Below are 16046 nucleotides of genomic sequence, written 5' to 3' on the forward strand. Positions count from 1 at the left end.
GTCACCCCTGGCACCCCAATTAACTTTGCGGTTAACCGCAGACCGCAAATTTCCCATCATTGGTTATAATGGAGCTGCGCTAAGCTACATTGTAACCAGTGCGCTCCTTCTTATTGACAGTGCAGGAGCACACAGCCAATCAAGAGAGTGCCATGACGTGGCGCTCCCTGATTGGCTGGCGGGACCTTCACTGACAGAAGTCACGGGGGGTCCCGTCGGTTGGGGAAAGGGGTTCCATGTGTAGACATGGAACCCCTTTAGTAGCGTGGACCGGGTTTTTAATTTTTATTTTAAACAAGTACGTGGATCACAAAGTCAATGAAGAGGACAGAACGACGCCGGATTGTTTGTAAGTATAATTTCTATTTACAGGTACCCTGTGGATTCTATGTGGACAAAGGGACCGAGGTGCTCCGTGTCAACATAGGTAAGTATGTCTGTGTGTAAGTGTGCATGTATGTCAATTAAACTTGTACTATCACGGTGTGTGTTGTGTATTTTTGGGGGTATTTTTATTGTAGTAGAACTACAGGTACCTGCGGGCCCGTTATTTTCCCGCATGCTGGTACTTGTGGTTCTCCAAGTACCAGCTTGCGGAGGAGGCTTGCTGGGACTTGTAGTTTTTCTACAAAAAAACATATTCTTTACATTTACACAATGGCTATCAGCCTCCCATCCACCGCCCACAGATGGGGGGGGGGCAGCTTCGGGCTTCACCCCTGGCCCTTGAGTTGCTGGAGGGGGAGACCTCTTGATTTAAGGGGCTCGCACTCCTCCAGGGAACCCCGGCCAGGGGTGACTAGTTGGGGGTTAATGCCACAGCCACAGGGACCTACATCAAAGTGTCCCCCAGCTGCGGAATTCTCTCTCTGGCTAGTGGAGCCCGGTGCTGGTTTAAAAAATACAGGGGACTCCTACGAGCTTTCCCCCCCATATTTTTTGAACCAGGACCGGACACAGAGCCCGGTGCTGGTTGTTTAAATATGGGGGGACCCCAGTTATTTTTCCCCCTGTATTTTTTCAACCAGGACCGGCTCAAAGAGCCCGAGGCTGGTTATGCTTAGGAGGGGGGACCACACACAATTTTCCCCCCCGATTTTTAACCCATTCACACCCCTTCCTACTGATAAGCATGCATGGATCTCACTGATCCGTTCAGGCCTATTTGAAAACTGCTTTTTTGTTTTCTCCTACCAATTCTAACATTTCCCGTCAGTGTTTGGCTATTGCCAGCAGTAATTGTGAATATGAATTATTAGTAAATTACCGAGTTGTATAAAATAACAGGGGTGTTTGACCGATGGTGTATTCATTCGTATTTGTGAACTCTGCCGTTAAAACAAATACGAATGCCCTCATCACTGTCGAGATATGTGTTTAGTAAATTCCACAGATGACTCTTTGAAAGAAAACCCCCAAATAGAACAAAATCGGGAGCTTAGTAAATATTCCCCTGGGATGGTATGTTAGTGTGAAATCGAAACATGAAAAGAAAAATGACCCAACAAGCCAACCAGGGGTTGAGACAATGGAGGTTCTTCAGGAAGATTACATTTTGTGGTCAGTATAAATTGTCACAGGGTGTTGAGATCCTTCCAGAAGATTGTGCCATTCCTCTAAAGCAAGTTTCACGGCCAAGAGTTCTTGTTTGCCAATTGCATAGTTTTTTTTTTCAGCTGGCAAAAATTTCCTTGAGAAAAACCCACAGGGATCTAATGAATTATCTGCAGCCCTCTGTGAGAGGACCACCCCTACAGCCTCTGAAGAAGCATCCACTTCCAGCAGAAATGGTTTGCTGGTATCCGGGTGCTGGAGCACTGGGGCTGAAGTGAAGGCCTCTTTGAGAAGTTGAAACGTGGATACCGCTTCAGGTGACCATCGTGACGGATTGGCTCCTTTTCGGGTGAGAGCAACTATGGGATCTACTATAGTTGAGAAACCATTGATGAATTTATGGTAGTAGTTAGCGAATCCAGGAAACCGTTGCACGGCTTGTAATGTGGTAGGTTGGGTCCAGTTAAGGATAGCAAGAACTTTCTCTGGATCCATTACGAGACCGGAGGCGGAGATTATATGACCAAGGAATGGAATGGTGGTTACCTCAAATACACACTTCTCCATTTTGCATTTAAGTTGATTTTATCGCAGTCTCTGAAGAACCTTGCAAACTTGTTGGCGATGTGACTCTATATCTGATGAAAAGATCAGGATGTCATCCAGGTAGACCACTACAAACTTGTAAAGCATGTCGCAAAATATTTGTCACAACTGAGGGTTTTGGCTGACAGGAGGAAGCCTCAGTTGTAGGGGCTGAAAGGAACTTAAACCGGGGAGGTTTAATAGGACCCCTGGACATGTAAGTGTTAAAGGAAACCCGAAGGTGTGACCATGACAACCAGGTAAAAGTAAAATAAAAGTTTATTAACAGACTCCGTGTAATAACAGACAGCAAATAATGGCAATGGCAAATAATATAGTTCCTGGAACACTTTGACCATGGAAGGTATCACAGAGCACTGGTAGGTTAAAGAACAGCTGTTAAAGTCCTTTGATGAAATAACCTTACCAGGCCTGGCTGTAGTAGTGAAGATAGCCGAGGAACATGCCAGTAGATGTAATGAATAAAGTTGGTAACTTGAATAAGCTGTTGTATTTGATGGATAGAACCAGCCAGGTGGTAAGACACGGAGTGAGTGCTGGATGGAACCAGCCAGGTGATGAAACACGGAGTGGATACTGTAAGATGCTAGGGAGCGTGGAAACAGAGGAGTTGAAGGATGGTTACCGGTGGTAGTGGATACTGCTGGTAAGTAGGGATCCGCTGGAACAACACCGGCACTTTAAAGGAGCTGGAATCTGCTGGAAGCAGATGAGTTAATAGCTGGAAACTGGGAGCTGGATCAGCCACGGAGGACTGCAGAGTCAGGCTGCACCGCAGGATGGTAGGCAGGTGCGGGTCTCTTAGTGGATGCTGGAGACAGGAGCTGGAACCTGGAGAAACAACCACAGGAGAGAGAGACTGGAACAAGGTATGACAAACAAAGCACTGACCATTTCCTGGCCCAGGCACAGGATACTTATACCTGCAGCAATGCAGGCATTGGCTGGGCAATTATGCAGATTTCCAGAGGCAGTGGATTGGAGGAACTGAGACATGTGATTGGATCCAACATGGCTGCGCCCATGTTAGAACTTGGAGGGAAAGCTGGTTTGGAAACCATGTGGAAACATAGCAGTAATGGTGGCGCCGGCAGCAGAGGACAGGAGACGCCAGTTTGACAAGTGTATGCTGAGACTCGTGGATGACAGCGGAGGCCGCGGCAGACATGAAGCATCACTCTGACAACCTGCAACTATAACACAGGAGCGGCGGTGGAGGCCGCAGAGGATGGGAGACGCCATGCAGGATTTAAACATGGCGGCGCTGTTACAGCGTCTCAGCGTGACAGGAGGGATATGCAGCATGTATAGACAAATGGGATCCGGCCTTGGAACGCTGAGCCAGCCTCAGGAGACATCTGAAAGGCAACTAATGGCGTCCAGATACCCGGATCGTGACAATATTTAATTGATAAAATGTTGAAAGACGGCGGAAGCATTACTATGGCCAAACGGCAAAAATAAACACTCATAGTGCCCATCTATGGTGATTAATGTAATCTTCCATTCATCACAAGCGCGGATCCGGATTAAGATGTAAGCTCACCTCAGGTCTAGTTTAGTAAAGACTGAGGATCCTTTGACTCTATCAAAAAGTTCTGTGATCAAAGGCAGTGGATAGCGGTTCTCAACTGTGATCTCATTCAGACCCCTATATTCTATGCAAGATCTTAAGCCCCATCCTTTTTCTTCACAAAGGGAAACACGGCTCCATCCGGTGAAGTGGAAGGGGGAATGAATCCTTTACTAAGGTTCTCCTGCATATATTCAGACATGGATTTGGTTTCTGGAAAGTACAAAGGGTAGGTGCATCCTCGCGGTGGTAGCAACTCGATTGGGCAGTCCCAATGCCTATGGTGCGTCAAGACGTCGGCACTTTGTTTACTGAAAAAGTCTCTATAAGCACAGCACTGAATAGGTAATGGGTCTGAGAGATCATAACTGGTATTCCGAAGGGGACGGCCTGCGAGCACACAAGATGAAAGACAGGATTGGTCCCGAGAAAGTTTGCATGTTTGTCCAGTCGAATTTGGAATTATGTCTCAGAAGCCAGGAAAGGCCTAAAACTGTTCCATGGGAAGCCTTGGAGATTACTAGAAGTTCTATTTGTTCCACGTGAAGTGCCCCTTCCCGAATTTGTAGAGGCAGGGTCTGACAGGTAAAAAAACACTCTTAGTGCAGCGCCTAACGATAGTATAGATAAAATAATAAACTGCTGAGACACTGCGCTTGCCTTGACCACTATGTGAAGAATGGAGAGAGTAGACTGAAACAACAAGAGAGGCTGCGCTGTGTGTCAGTAGTTAAGTACAAAAAGAGCAAACGTGTACTATAAAGGTATTAAATTTATTAAAAATGACATGTGGTTAATAAAACAAACTTAAAATAAAAGCACACCTGTATCTGTCTCAAAGGTATATGGAGTAGTGATAACTGGTATATGGTATATGGCAATAAAGGTCCAATATAAAGTTCAGAAAAAAGAAACTCAATGCGGTGCAGTCCCAGAGAAATGGTTACCTCGTATATGTCACCCGGCAGATGGTGATGTGTGTGTATAGTACCTCTCCGATTGGGCTGGTATAAATTTCGGCCGAGCGTCCCCGGCCAAAACAATCCTGCTTTGCCCAAATTGTTGCACAGCGGAGGGACGATATCTAGTAGACAGCCTGTCAGTAGTCACTCGTCGCGGTGAGGAGATGGTATAAGCTTGCGGCTGGATGGAAGCAAAGTCCGGTAATGCTCACCAGTTGCAGTGGTGAGATGGACGGCAGCCTGTACGGTGACGAGCCGGTAATAGGCTGGAATTGGAAACCAAGGAGGGTTTGCACGGCAGTGTAACACCTTGGACCAGGTGTGCTAGTTTGGAGGCGGAGTCCTGACGCGTTTCGTCACGATCACGTGACTTTTTCAAAGGTATGATCCTGCCTCCACATTTACCAGTATTTAAAGCCTGAGCTACTGATGACATGCAGATGTCAGTGATTAACAATTAAGGCAACTGCCCTATGAAACACATTACATACACGTTCGCTCTCAAAATAACACAGTTTAAAAAACACATTGTTATAGAAAACAATCGAAGCATATGGCAGAATTGACCCGTGAACAGAAACAATATAAATCCACAGATTAAACCTCTGCATAGGGATTGCAATGTTGTGCAGAAGGTTTTCTAATGGACAATTACTACAATGAGAAGCAGGAGCTAATTAGCCGTCACCTGTGATGACATTTAAACATAGTTTACTTATTTGATGTTGACAATCTACTATAGTTCTGAGCAGAGGACATATATTATCTAATAGAATAGGATAGAATAAAATAAAGCAGACGATGAAACATAGTTTCAAAAATAATAATAATAAATCAAGAGTAAAAATAAATAAAATAAAAAAAATAAAGAATAAATGAATAAATGATTAAACTGTATCTATCTGACCATCATGGATTCGAACTGGGGTCTGTGGAGGGATGCTATTCAGTGATCTAACTCAGTGTGCCACTGGCCCTGCTGTGTGTGGAAGAGATTCAGACCTGTATTTGTAAGCTGACAGACACTCGGAAGTACATGTAGAACTTGATATTTAATATTATCTCCATAGCTAAAATAAAATAAATATAGGAAAAAAGAAGAAAGAGAGACACAAAAAGTGGTCAAAGTAAAACAAACGTCAGGATGAAGGTCATGAGTAACCTATATTCTTGTTAGCTCATAACGTCATGAGTCCTTATGTCGCTCGTGTATAAACGTGAGGAATAAAATAAATTTATTCTCTATTGACTGCGCACTGGTGACTGCCATGAGTTCGTATCCCACGTCCAACTGAGGCACCAAATAGTGTCTCAACCCGACGTGCCACTGACCTCACTACAACACACCATAGCTGCAAGAAGACTATTCATTATGGGTAATCTTAAAATTTCACAAAAAAACTTAGAGAAAATATCAAAATATAGTACCCATCTATGACCTTCATTAATAGAGATTGTGTAAAGGGTTTAAAGCAGAAAGAAACTGGGTACCCGAAACATCTATAGCATGATTTTTTTGATTAATAAATATTGACTTTTCTCATCCTAGGTCGAATTCAATGCATTCATTAAGGCCCTCCGGCATTAGGGTCCTCAACTTGTGGATCCAGTAGTTCTCCCTCAGGCATAACTTTCTATATCTATCTCCTTCGCGTGCTGTCGGTGGTATTGTCTCAATACCAATTAATTTTATATCTTCTGGATTTTTTTGGTGTTTGTCTGAAAAATGTCTAGAGACGCTATGGAACACAAAACCTTTTTGAATATTGCGTCTGTGTTCAAGAAACCTAGTTCTTAATTTTCGTGTCGTCCTACCCACATAGATAAGACCACAATTGCAGCTCAATAGATATATCACAAAAGAACTGTTACAATTGATATGTGAGCGGATCTCTACCTTAAGGGAGTTAGGAGTATTGAAAACTTTAACATTGTTTAAAATATATGAGCAGGTGATACATTGCTTGGCTCCACATCTGAAACATCCTACAATTTTGGGGAGCCATTGAGCCATATTAGAGGAGTTGATATTCGCCTCTGTTTTTCTTTTGTCTATAAAAAGACTAGGTGCAAGAAGATGTTGTAGATTGTTAGACTTTTTGAAAATAACAGACGGTTTATCTTTCAACTCTGTTTTTAAAATCTGATCTGTCAAAAGTATAGTATAATTATTATTAATGATATTCTTGACCTTGTATGAAGAGCTATTAAATTGTGTTAAAAAGTGTGGTTGATCTGAATCAAACTTGCAGTGATGTGCTTTATGTACCAATAAATCCTTCCTGTCTATAGAGTCTGCCCTATCTCTGGCTGATTTAATCAGGGATTCAGGATATCCTCGGTTCTTAAATGCAGTTGATAACTCATCTGCTTGTAAATGATAATCTGTTAAACTGCTGCAATTACGTTTAATACGTCTTAATTGTCCAAATGGAATATTGTTTAACCATGGTTTGTGGTGGGAACTTTTGTAATGTAAAAAATTCAGAGTGTCAACCTCTTTACGAAAAGTTTTGGTAATAATTCTACCATCCACTATATTGAGTGAGATATCAAGGAAAGAGATGGATGTATTGCTAGACTCACCAGTAAAACATAAATTAAAATCATTCGAATTTAATTGTGTGATCAACTCAGAAGAAAGAGAGATATCACCATCAAAAACAAAAAACATGTCATCTATGTAACGGCCATAGTAGACGAGGTCCGCGCCAAAGCTCCGCCCCCACACATGGCAGTCCTCAAAGGCACCCATGTATAAGTTAGCGAAGCTCGGCGCGAACCTCGTCCCCATGGCCGTCCCAAGTGTTTGTAAATAATACTTCCTGTCAAACACAAAAAAATTGTGTGACAAGATGAAAAAAATGGAGTCCACTAGAAATTTTTGTAACTCAGGTTCTACATAATTGCTCTTTGAAAGGTGATCTGCTATAACGGATAAACCCTTCTGATGTGGAATATTGGAGTATAGTGCCTGTACATCACAGGTCACAAAGAAAAAAGAGCTTTGCCATTTGATCTTAGAAATGGCATTGAGAAACATAGTTGTGTCCTTTATATGTGAACGTAATGACGATGCAAGTGGCTGTAAAAAGAAATCAACAAATTGTGACAAATTAGAAGTGAGGGACCCAACACCAGAAATAATGGGACGACCAGGGGGTGCAGTGAGAGATTTGTGGATTTTAGGTAAATGATAATATGTGGGGGTGATGGGATGTGATGGAATGAGGAACCTATATTCCTCTTTAGTGATAATATCTTTATCCAGTGCTTCCTTGACTAAAATGGTCAAAGATCTGTGAAAATTCTGAGAGGGGTTATTGAGTAATTTGGTGTATGTATTACTGTCATTAAGTTGTCTGGAAGCCTCCAATAGATAATCATCTGTGTTTTGTATGACAATGGCCCCTCCCTTGTCAGCCGGCTTGATAACAAGGGAGGGGTCATTGACCAGTTTTTGTAAAGCAAGTCTCTCTTGGACCGTGAGATTTTGTCTAAATTTAAATCTCCTATGTTCCCTCTGACAGAGAGTATTCAGATCATCCAAAGTTTTCTTATAAAAAATTTCTATGGGTGGGCTTCTATAATGCAAAGGAAAAAATTGTGATTTGTTCTTGAATTTAGAGAGACGTTCATTCTTATGGTCTAAACTATAAATGGGAACAGTGGAATCAGAAGGAGGATTTTCCCAGAGGAGGGATTCTAATGTCTCTATACTGGTCCTATCATGATCATCCAGTACAATAGGGAATCCATCTATTTTACGTTGTGCTAATCTTTTGGTAGCAAAATATCTCTTTCGTGTTAATGTGCGAATGTAAGTGTTTAGTTCAATGAACAGGGTGAAAAAAGAGGGGGGTTTGGAAGGCGCAAATTTTAGACCTTTGGCTAAAAGACGTATTTCTGAGTCTCCAATAGTAGCAGAGGATAAATTATAAATGTTGTCAGTGCTTATGTTCTCAAATCTCTCTTTTTTTCTTTGTAACCTACGGCCTCCTCTGCATCCTCTGTGTTTTCTTCTCTGGCCCTCTTTGGTGATTCGTGTCTTAGGACTTCGTATCGATTGGACATGTGGTCTATTGGTCTGTATTTGTGGACCCTCTGATCCTTCTCTAAAAAATTGTTAGCATAAGTGCCTGTAAACCCAGGTTTGGTGGGGGAGTTGTGATATGATGCCCCTTTAGGTCTCACTGCTGCATCGGTAGACGTGACTGCTTGTGTAAGATGATGTCCATCAATCTGTTTATGTACATGAGGGGAGTTGAATTCCCTGTCTGAATTTTGTTTCTGATATCTGTTGGCTGATCTGTTATGAAAACTGTTAGTTCTCTTGGATCTCCGATTCGAAATACTCCTAGATCTACCCCTATTGGTCATGTAGCGTTGTTTGTTGTAATTGCGAACTTTGTTTAAACTGTAGTCTTCTATGTCTCTATTGAATTTTCTATTCTTACCATCTATGATCTCTTTCTCATATATCTGTATTTTGTTGTTTAATTTTATATCATTATGTTTGAATTGAGGATGGCCAGAAAAAGAGCTAAGCTTCTTCTTAGTGTCTTCTATCTCTAAAGCTAATGAGGTTACTTTATCTCTACGATAAGTAACTAACAACTCCATTAATGAGAAGGAACAATCATCCAATAGAGAGTCCCATTTATTTTTCAGATTGGGATCATCAACAAAGGATAGAGTTTTGAAGATCCTGAGACCCCTTGGTATCCTCTTGTTTCTTATGTATTTTTGCAAAGTGACCATGTCCCACCAATGGCGGGTTTCTGTTTTCATCTGATCTTCTAATTTGAAGAATAGAGTATTAAATTCTTTTTCATGGTCATTCGTACTAAAAGAGGATCCAGTGGTGTCAGGGTTTTCAATATAGTCTGCTTCATAACATTGTCTCCTTCTGGCGCATTCAGAAACACAGGTCAACTCTGCCATATTGCTTCAACTGACAACACAAGTGTATATATCAATAATTAGAATCAACAAAAAATCAATGAAGAAAGGCTGCTGCACAAACAACAAATATGTCCAAACAAAAAAACACTCTTAGTGCAGCGCCTAACGATAGTATAGATAAAATAATAAACTGCTGAGACACTGCGCTTGCCTTGACCACTATGTGAAGAATGGAGAGAGTAGACTGAAACAACAAGAGAGGCTGCGCTGTGTGTCAGTAGTTAAGTACAAAAAGAGCAAACGTGTACTATAAAGGTATTAAATTTATTAAAAATGACATGTGGTTAATAAAACAAACTTAAAATAAAAGCACACCTGTATCTGTCTCAAAGGTATATGGAGTAGTGATAACTGGTATATGGTATATGGCAATAAAGGTCCAATATAAAGTTCAGAAAAAAGAAACTCAATGCGGTGCAGTCCCAGAGAAATGGTTACCTCGTATATGTCACCCGGCAGATGGTGATGTGTGTGTATAGTACCTCTCCGATTGGGCTGGTATAAATTTCGGCCGAGCGTCCCCGGCCAAAACAATCCTGCTTTGCCCAAATTGTTGCACAGCGGAGGGACGATATCTAGTAGACAGCCTGTCAGTAGTCACTCGTCGCGGTGAGGAGATGGTATAAGCTTGCGGCTGGATGGAAGCAAAGTCCGGTAATGCTCACCAGTTGCAGTGGTGAGATGGACGGCAGCCTGTACGGTGACGAGCCGGTAATAGGCTGGAATTGGAAACCAAGGAGGGTTTGCACGGCAGTGTAACACCTTGGACCAGGTGTGCTAGTTTGGAGGCGGAGTCCTGACGCGTTTCGTCACGATCACGTGACTTTTTCAAAGGTATGATCCTGCCTCCACATTTACCAGTATTTAAAGCCTGAGCTACTGATGACATGCAGATGTCAGTGATTAACAATTAAGGCAACTGCCCTATGAAACACATTACATACACGTTCGCTCTCAAAATAACACAGTTTAAAAAACACATTGTTATAGAAAACAATCGAAGCATATGGCAGAATTGACCCGTGAACAGAAACAATATAAATCCACAGATTAAACCTCTGCATAGGGATTGCAATGTTGTGCAGAAGGTTTTCTAATGGACAATTACTACAATGAGAAGCAGGAGCTAATTAGCCGTCACCTGTGATGACATTTAAACATAGTTTACTTATTTGATGTTGACAATCTACTATAGTTCTGAGCAGAGGACATATATTATCTAATAGAATAGGATAGAATAAAATAAAGCAGACGATGAAACATAGTTTCAAAAATAATAATAATAAATCAAGAGTAAAAATAAATAAAATAAAAAAAATAAAGAATAAATGAATAAATGATTAAACTGTATCTATCTGACCATCATGGATTCGAACTGGGGTCTGTGGAGGGATGCTATTCAGTGATCTAACTCAGTGTGCCACTGGCCCTGCTGTGTGTGGAAGAGATTCAGACCTGTATTTGTAAGCTGACAGACACTCGGAAGTACATGTAGAACTTGATATTTAATATTATCTCCATAGCTAAAATAAAATAAATATAGGAAAAAAGAAGAAAGAGAGACACAAAAAGTGGTCAAAGTAAAACAAACGTCAGGATGAAGGTCATGAGTAACCTATATTCTTGTTAGCTCATAACGTCATGAGTCCTTATGTCGCTCGTGTATAAACGTGAGGAATAAAATAAATTTATTCTCTATTGACTGCGCACTGGTGACTGCCATGAGTTCGTATCCCACGTCCAACTGAGGCACCAAATAGTGTCTCAACCCGACGTGCCACTGACCTCACTACAACACACCATAGCTGCAAGAAGACTATTCATTATGGGTAATCTTAAAATTTCACAAAAAAACTTAGAGAAAATATCAAAATATAGTACCCATCTATGACCTTCATTAATAGAGATTGTGTAAAGGGTTTAAAGCAGAAAGAAACTGGGTACCCGAAACATCTATAGCATGATTTTTTTGATTAATAAATATTGACTTTTCTCATCCTAGGTCGAATTCAATGCATTCATTAAGGCCCTCCGGCATTAGGGTCCTCAACTTGTGGATCCAGTAGTTCTCCCTCAGGCATAACTTTCTATATCTATCTCCTTCGCGTGCTGTCGGTGGTATTGTCTCAATACCAATTAATTTTATTTTTATTCTTTATTTTTTTATTTTTTTTATTTTTACTCTTGATTTATTATTATTATTTTTGAAACTATGTTTCATCGTCTGCTTTATTTTATTCTATCCTATTCTATTAGATAATATATGTCCTCTGCTCAGAACTATAGTAGATTGTCAACATCAAATAAGTAAACTATGTTTAAATGTCATCACAGGTGACGGCTAATTAGCTCCTGCTTCTCATTGTAGTAATTGTCCATTAGAAAACCTTCTGCACAACATTGCAATCCCTATGCAGAGGTTTAATCTGTGGATTTATATTGTTTCTGTTCACGGGTCAATTCTGCCATATGCTTCGATTGTTTTCTATAACAATGTGTTTTTTAAACTGTGTTATTTTGAGAGCGAACGTGTATGTAATGTGTTTCATAGGGCAGTTGCCTTAATTGTTAATCACTGACATCTGCATGTCATCAGTAGCTCAGGCTTTAAATACTGGTAAATGTGGAGGCAGGATCATACCTTTGAAAAAGTCACGTGATCGTGACGAAACGCGTCAGGACTCCGCCTCCAAACTAGCACACCTGGTCCAAGGTGTTACACTGCCGTGCAAACCCTCCTTGGTTTCCAATTCCAGCCTATTACCGGCTCGTCACCGTACAGGCTGCCGTCCATCTCACCACTGCAACTGGTGAGCATTACCGGACTTTGCTTCCATCCAGCCGCAAGCTTATACCATCTCCTCACCGCGACGAGTGACTACTGACAGGCTGTCTACTAGATATCGTCCCTCCGCTGTGCAACAATTTGGGCAAAGCAGGATTGTTTTGGCCGGGGACGCTCGGCCGAAATTTATACCAGCCCAATCGGAGAGGTACTATACACACACATCACCATCTGCCGGGTGACATATACGAGGTAACCATTTCTCTGGGACTGCACCGCATTGAGTTTCTTTTTTCTGAACTTTATATTGGACCTTTATTGCCATATACCATATACCAGTTATCACTACTCCATATACCTTTGAGACAGATACAGGTGTGCTTTTATTTTAAGTTTGTTTTATTAACCACATGTCATTTTTAATAAATTTAATACCTTTATAGTACACGTTTGCTCTTTTTGTACTTAACTACTGACACACAGCGCAGCCTCTCTTGTTGTTTCAGTCTACTCTCTCCATTCTTCACATAGTGGTCAAGGCAAGCGCAGTGTCTCAGCAGTTTATTATTTTATCTATACTATCGTTAGGCGCTGCACTAAGAGTGTTTTTTTGTTTGGACATATTTGTTGTTTGTGCAGCAGCCTTTCTTCATTGATTTTTTGTTGATTCTAATTATTGATATATACACTTGTGTTGTCAGTTGAAGCAATATGGCAGAGTTGACCTGTGTTTCTGAATGCGCCAGAAGGAGACAATGTTATGAAGCAGACTATATTGAAAACCCTGACACCACTGGATCCTCTTTTAGTACGAATGACCATGAAAAAGAATTTAATACTCTATTCTTCAAATTAGAAGATCAGATGAAAACAGAAACCCGCCATTGGTGGGACATGGTCACTTTGCAAAAATACATAAGAAACAAGAGGATACCAAGGGGTCTCAGGATCTTCAAAACTCTATCCTTTGTTGATGATCCCAATCTGAAAAATAAATGGGACTCTCTATTGGATGATTGTTCCTTCTCATTAATGGAGTTGTTAGTTACTTATCGTAGAGATAAAGTAACCTCATTAGCTTTAGAGATAGAAGACACTAAGAAGAAGCTTAGCTCTTTTTCTGGCCATCCTCAATTCAAACATAATGATATAAAATTAAACAACAAAATACAGATATATGAGAAAGAGATCATAGATGGTAAGAATAGAAAATTCAATAGAGACATAGAAGACTACAGTTTAAACAAAGTTCGCAATTACAACAAACAACGCTACATGACCAATAGGGGTAGATCTAGGAGTATTTCGAATCGGAGATCCAAGAGAACTAACAGTTTTCATAACAGATCAGCCAACAGATATCAGAAACAAAATTCAGACAGGGAATTCAACTCCCCTCATGTACATAAACAGATTGATGGACATCATCTTACACAAGCAGTCACGTCTACCGATGCAGCAGTGAGACCTAAAGGGGCATCATATCACAACTCCCCCACCAAACCTGGGTTTACAGGCACTTATGCTAACAATTTTTTAGAGAAGGATCAGAGGGTCCACAAATACAGACCAATAGACCACATGTCCAATCGATACGAAGTCCTAAGACACGAATCACCAAAGAGGGCCAGAGAAGAAAACACAGAGGATGCAGAGGAGGCCGTAGGTTACAAAGAAAAAAAGAGAGATTTGAGAACATAAGCACTGACAACATTTATAATTTATCCTCTGCTACTATTGGAGACTCAGAAATACGTCTTTTAGCCAAAGGTCTAAAATTTGCGCCTTCCAAACCCCCCTCTTTTTTCACCCTGTTCATTGAACTAAACACTTACATTCGCACATTAACACGAAAGAGATATTTTGCTACCAAAAGATTAGCACAACGTAAAATAGATGGATTCCCTATTGTACTGGATGATCATGATAGGACCAGTATAGAGACATTAGAATCCCTCCTCTGGGAAAATCCTCCTTCTGATTCCACTGTTCCCATTTATAGTTTAGACCATAAGAATGAACGTCTCTCTAAATTCAAGAACAAATCACAATTTTTTCCTTTGCATTATAGAAGCCCACCCATAGAAATTTTTTATAAGAAAACTTTGGATGATCTGAATACTCTCTGTCAGAGGGAACATAGGAGATTTAAATTTAGACAAAATCTCACGGTCCAAGAGAGACTTGCTTTACAAAAACTGGTCAATGACCCCTCCCTTGTTATCAAGCCGGCTGACAAGGGAGGGGCCATTGTCATACAAAACACAGATGATTATCTATTGGAGGCTTCCAGACAACTTAATGACAGTAATACATACACCAAATTACTCAATAACCCCTCTCAGAATTTTCACAGATCTTTGACCATTTTAGTCAAGGAAGCACTGGATAAAGATATTATCACTAAAGAGGAATATAGGTTCCTCATTCCATCACATCCCATCACCCCCACATATTATCATTTACCTAAAATCCACAAATCTCTCACTGCACCCCCTGGTCGTCCCATTATTTCTGGTGTTGGGTCCCTCACTTCTAATTTGTCACAATTTGTTGATTTCTTTTTACAGCCACTTGCATCGTCATTACGTTCACATATAAAGGACACAACTATGTTTCTCAATGCCATTTCTAAGATCAAATGGCAAAGCTCTTTTTTCTTTGTGACCTGTGATGTACAGGCACTATACTCCAATATTCCACATCAGAAGGGTTTATCCGTTATAGCAGATCACCTTTCAAAGAGCAATTATGTAGAACCTGAGTTACAAAAATTTCTAGTGGACTCCATTTTTTTCATCTTGTCACACAATTTTTTTGTGTTTGACAGGAAGTATTATTTACAAACACTTGGGACGGCCATGGGGACGAGGTTCGCGCCGAGCTTCGCTAACTTATACATGGGTGCCTTTGAGGACTGCCATGTGTGGGGGCGGAGCTTTGGCGCGGACCTCGTCTACTATGGCCGTTACATAGATGACATGTTTTTTGTTTTTGATGGTGATATCTCTCTTTCTTCTGAGTTGATCACACAATTAAATTCGAATGATTTTAATTTATGTTTTACTGGTGAGTCTAGCAATACATCCATCTCTTTCCTTGATATCTCACTCAATATAGTGGATGGTAGAATTATTACCAAAACTTTTCGTAAAGAGGTTGACACTCTGAATTTTTTACATTACAAAAGTTCCCACCACAAACCATGGTTAAACAATATTCCATTTGGACAATTAAGACGTATTAAACGTAATTGCAGCAGTTTAACAGATTATCATTTACAAGCAGATGAGTTATCAACTGCATTTAAGAACCGAGGATATCCTGAATCCCTGATTAAATCAGCCAGAGATAGGGCAGACTCTATAGACAGGAAGGATTTATTGGTACATAAAGCACATCACTGCAAGTTTGATTCAGATCAACCACACTTTTTAACACAATTTAATAGCTCTTCATACAAGGTCAAGAATATCATTAATAATAATTATACTATACTTTTGACAGATCAGATTTTAAAAACAGAGTTGAAAGATAAACCGTCTGTTATTTTCAAAAAGTCTAACAATCTACAACATCTTCTTGCACCTAGTCTTTTTAT

The 16046-nt window shown here is 40.6% G+C and overlaps 1 protein-coding gene across 1 annotated transcript in view; it reads right to left on the reverse strand.

Annotated features, from left to right (window-relative positions):
* LOC135056710 (uncharacterized) overlaps nt 1–2121 on the reverse strand; it is a 114330-nt gene extending 112209 nt beyond the window's left edge. The window contains exon 1 of the mRNA XM_063962193.1: nt 1553–2121. Within this exon, the coding sequence (XP_063818263.1) occupies nt 1553–2121 (569 nt within the window). The remainder of the gene's footprint in view (nt 1–1552) is intronic.
* Between the last annotated feature and the right edge of the window lie 13925 nt (nt 2122–16046).

This window comes from Pseudophryne corroboree, chromosome 3 (genome assembly GCF_028390025.1).
Source record: "Pseudophryne corroboree isolate aPseCor3 chromosome 3, aPseCor3.hap2, whole genome shotgun sequence".
Lineage (NCBI taxonomy): Eukaryota > Metazoa > Chordata > Amphibia > Anura > Myobatrachidae > Pseudophryne > Pseudophryne corroboree.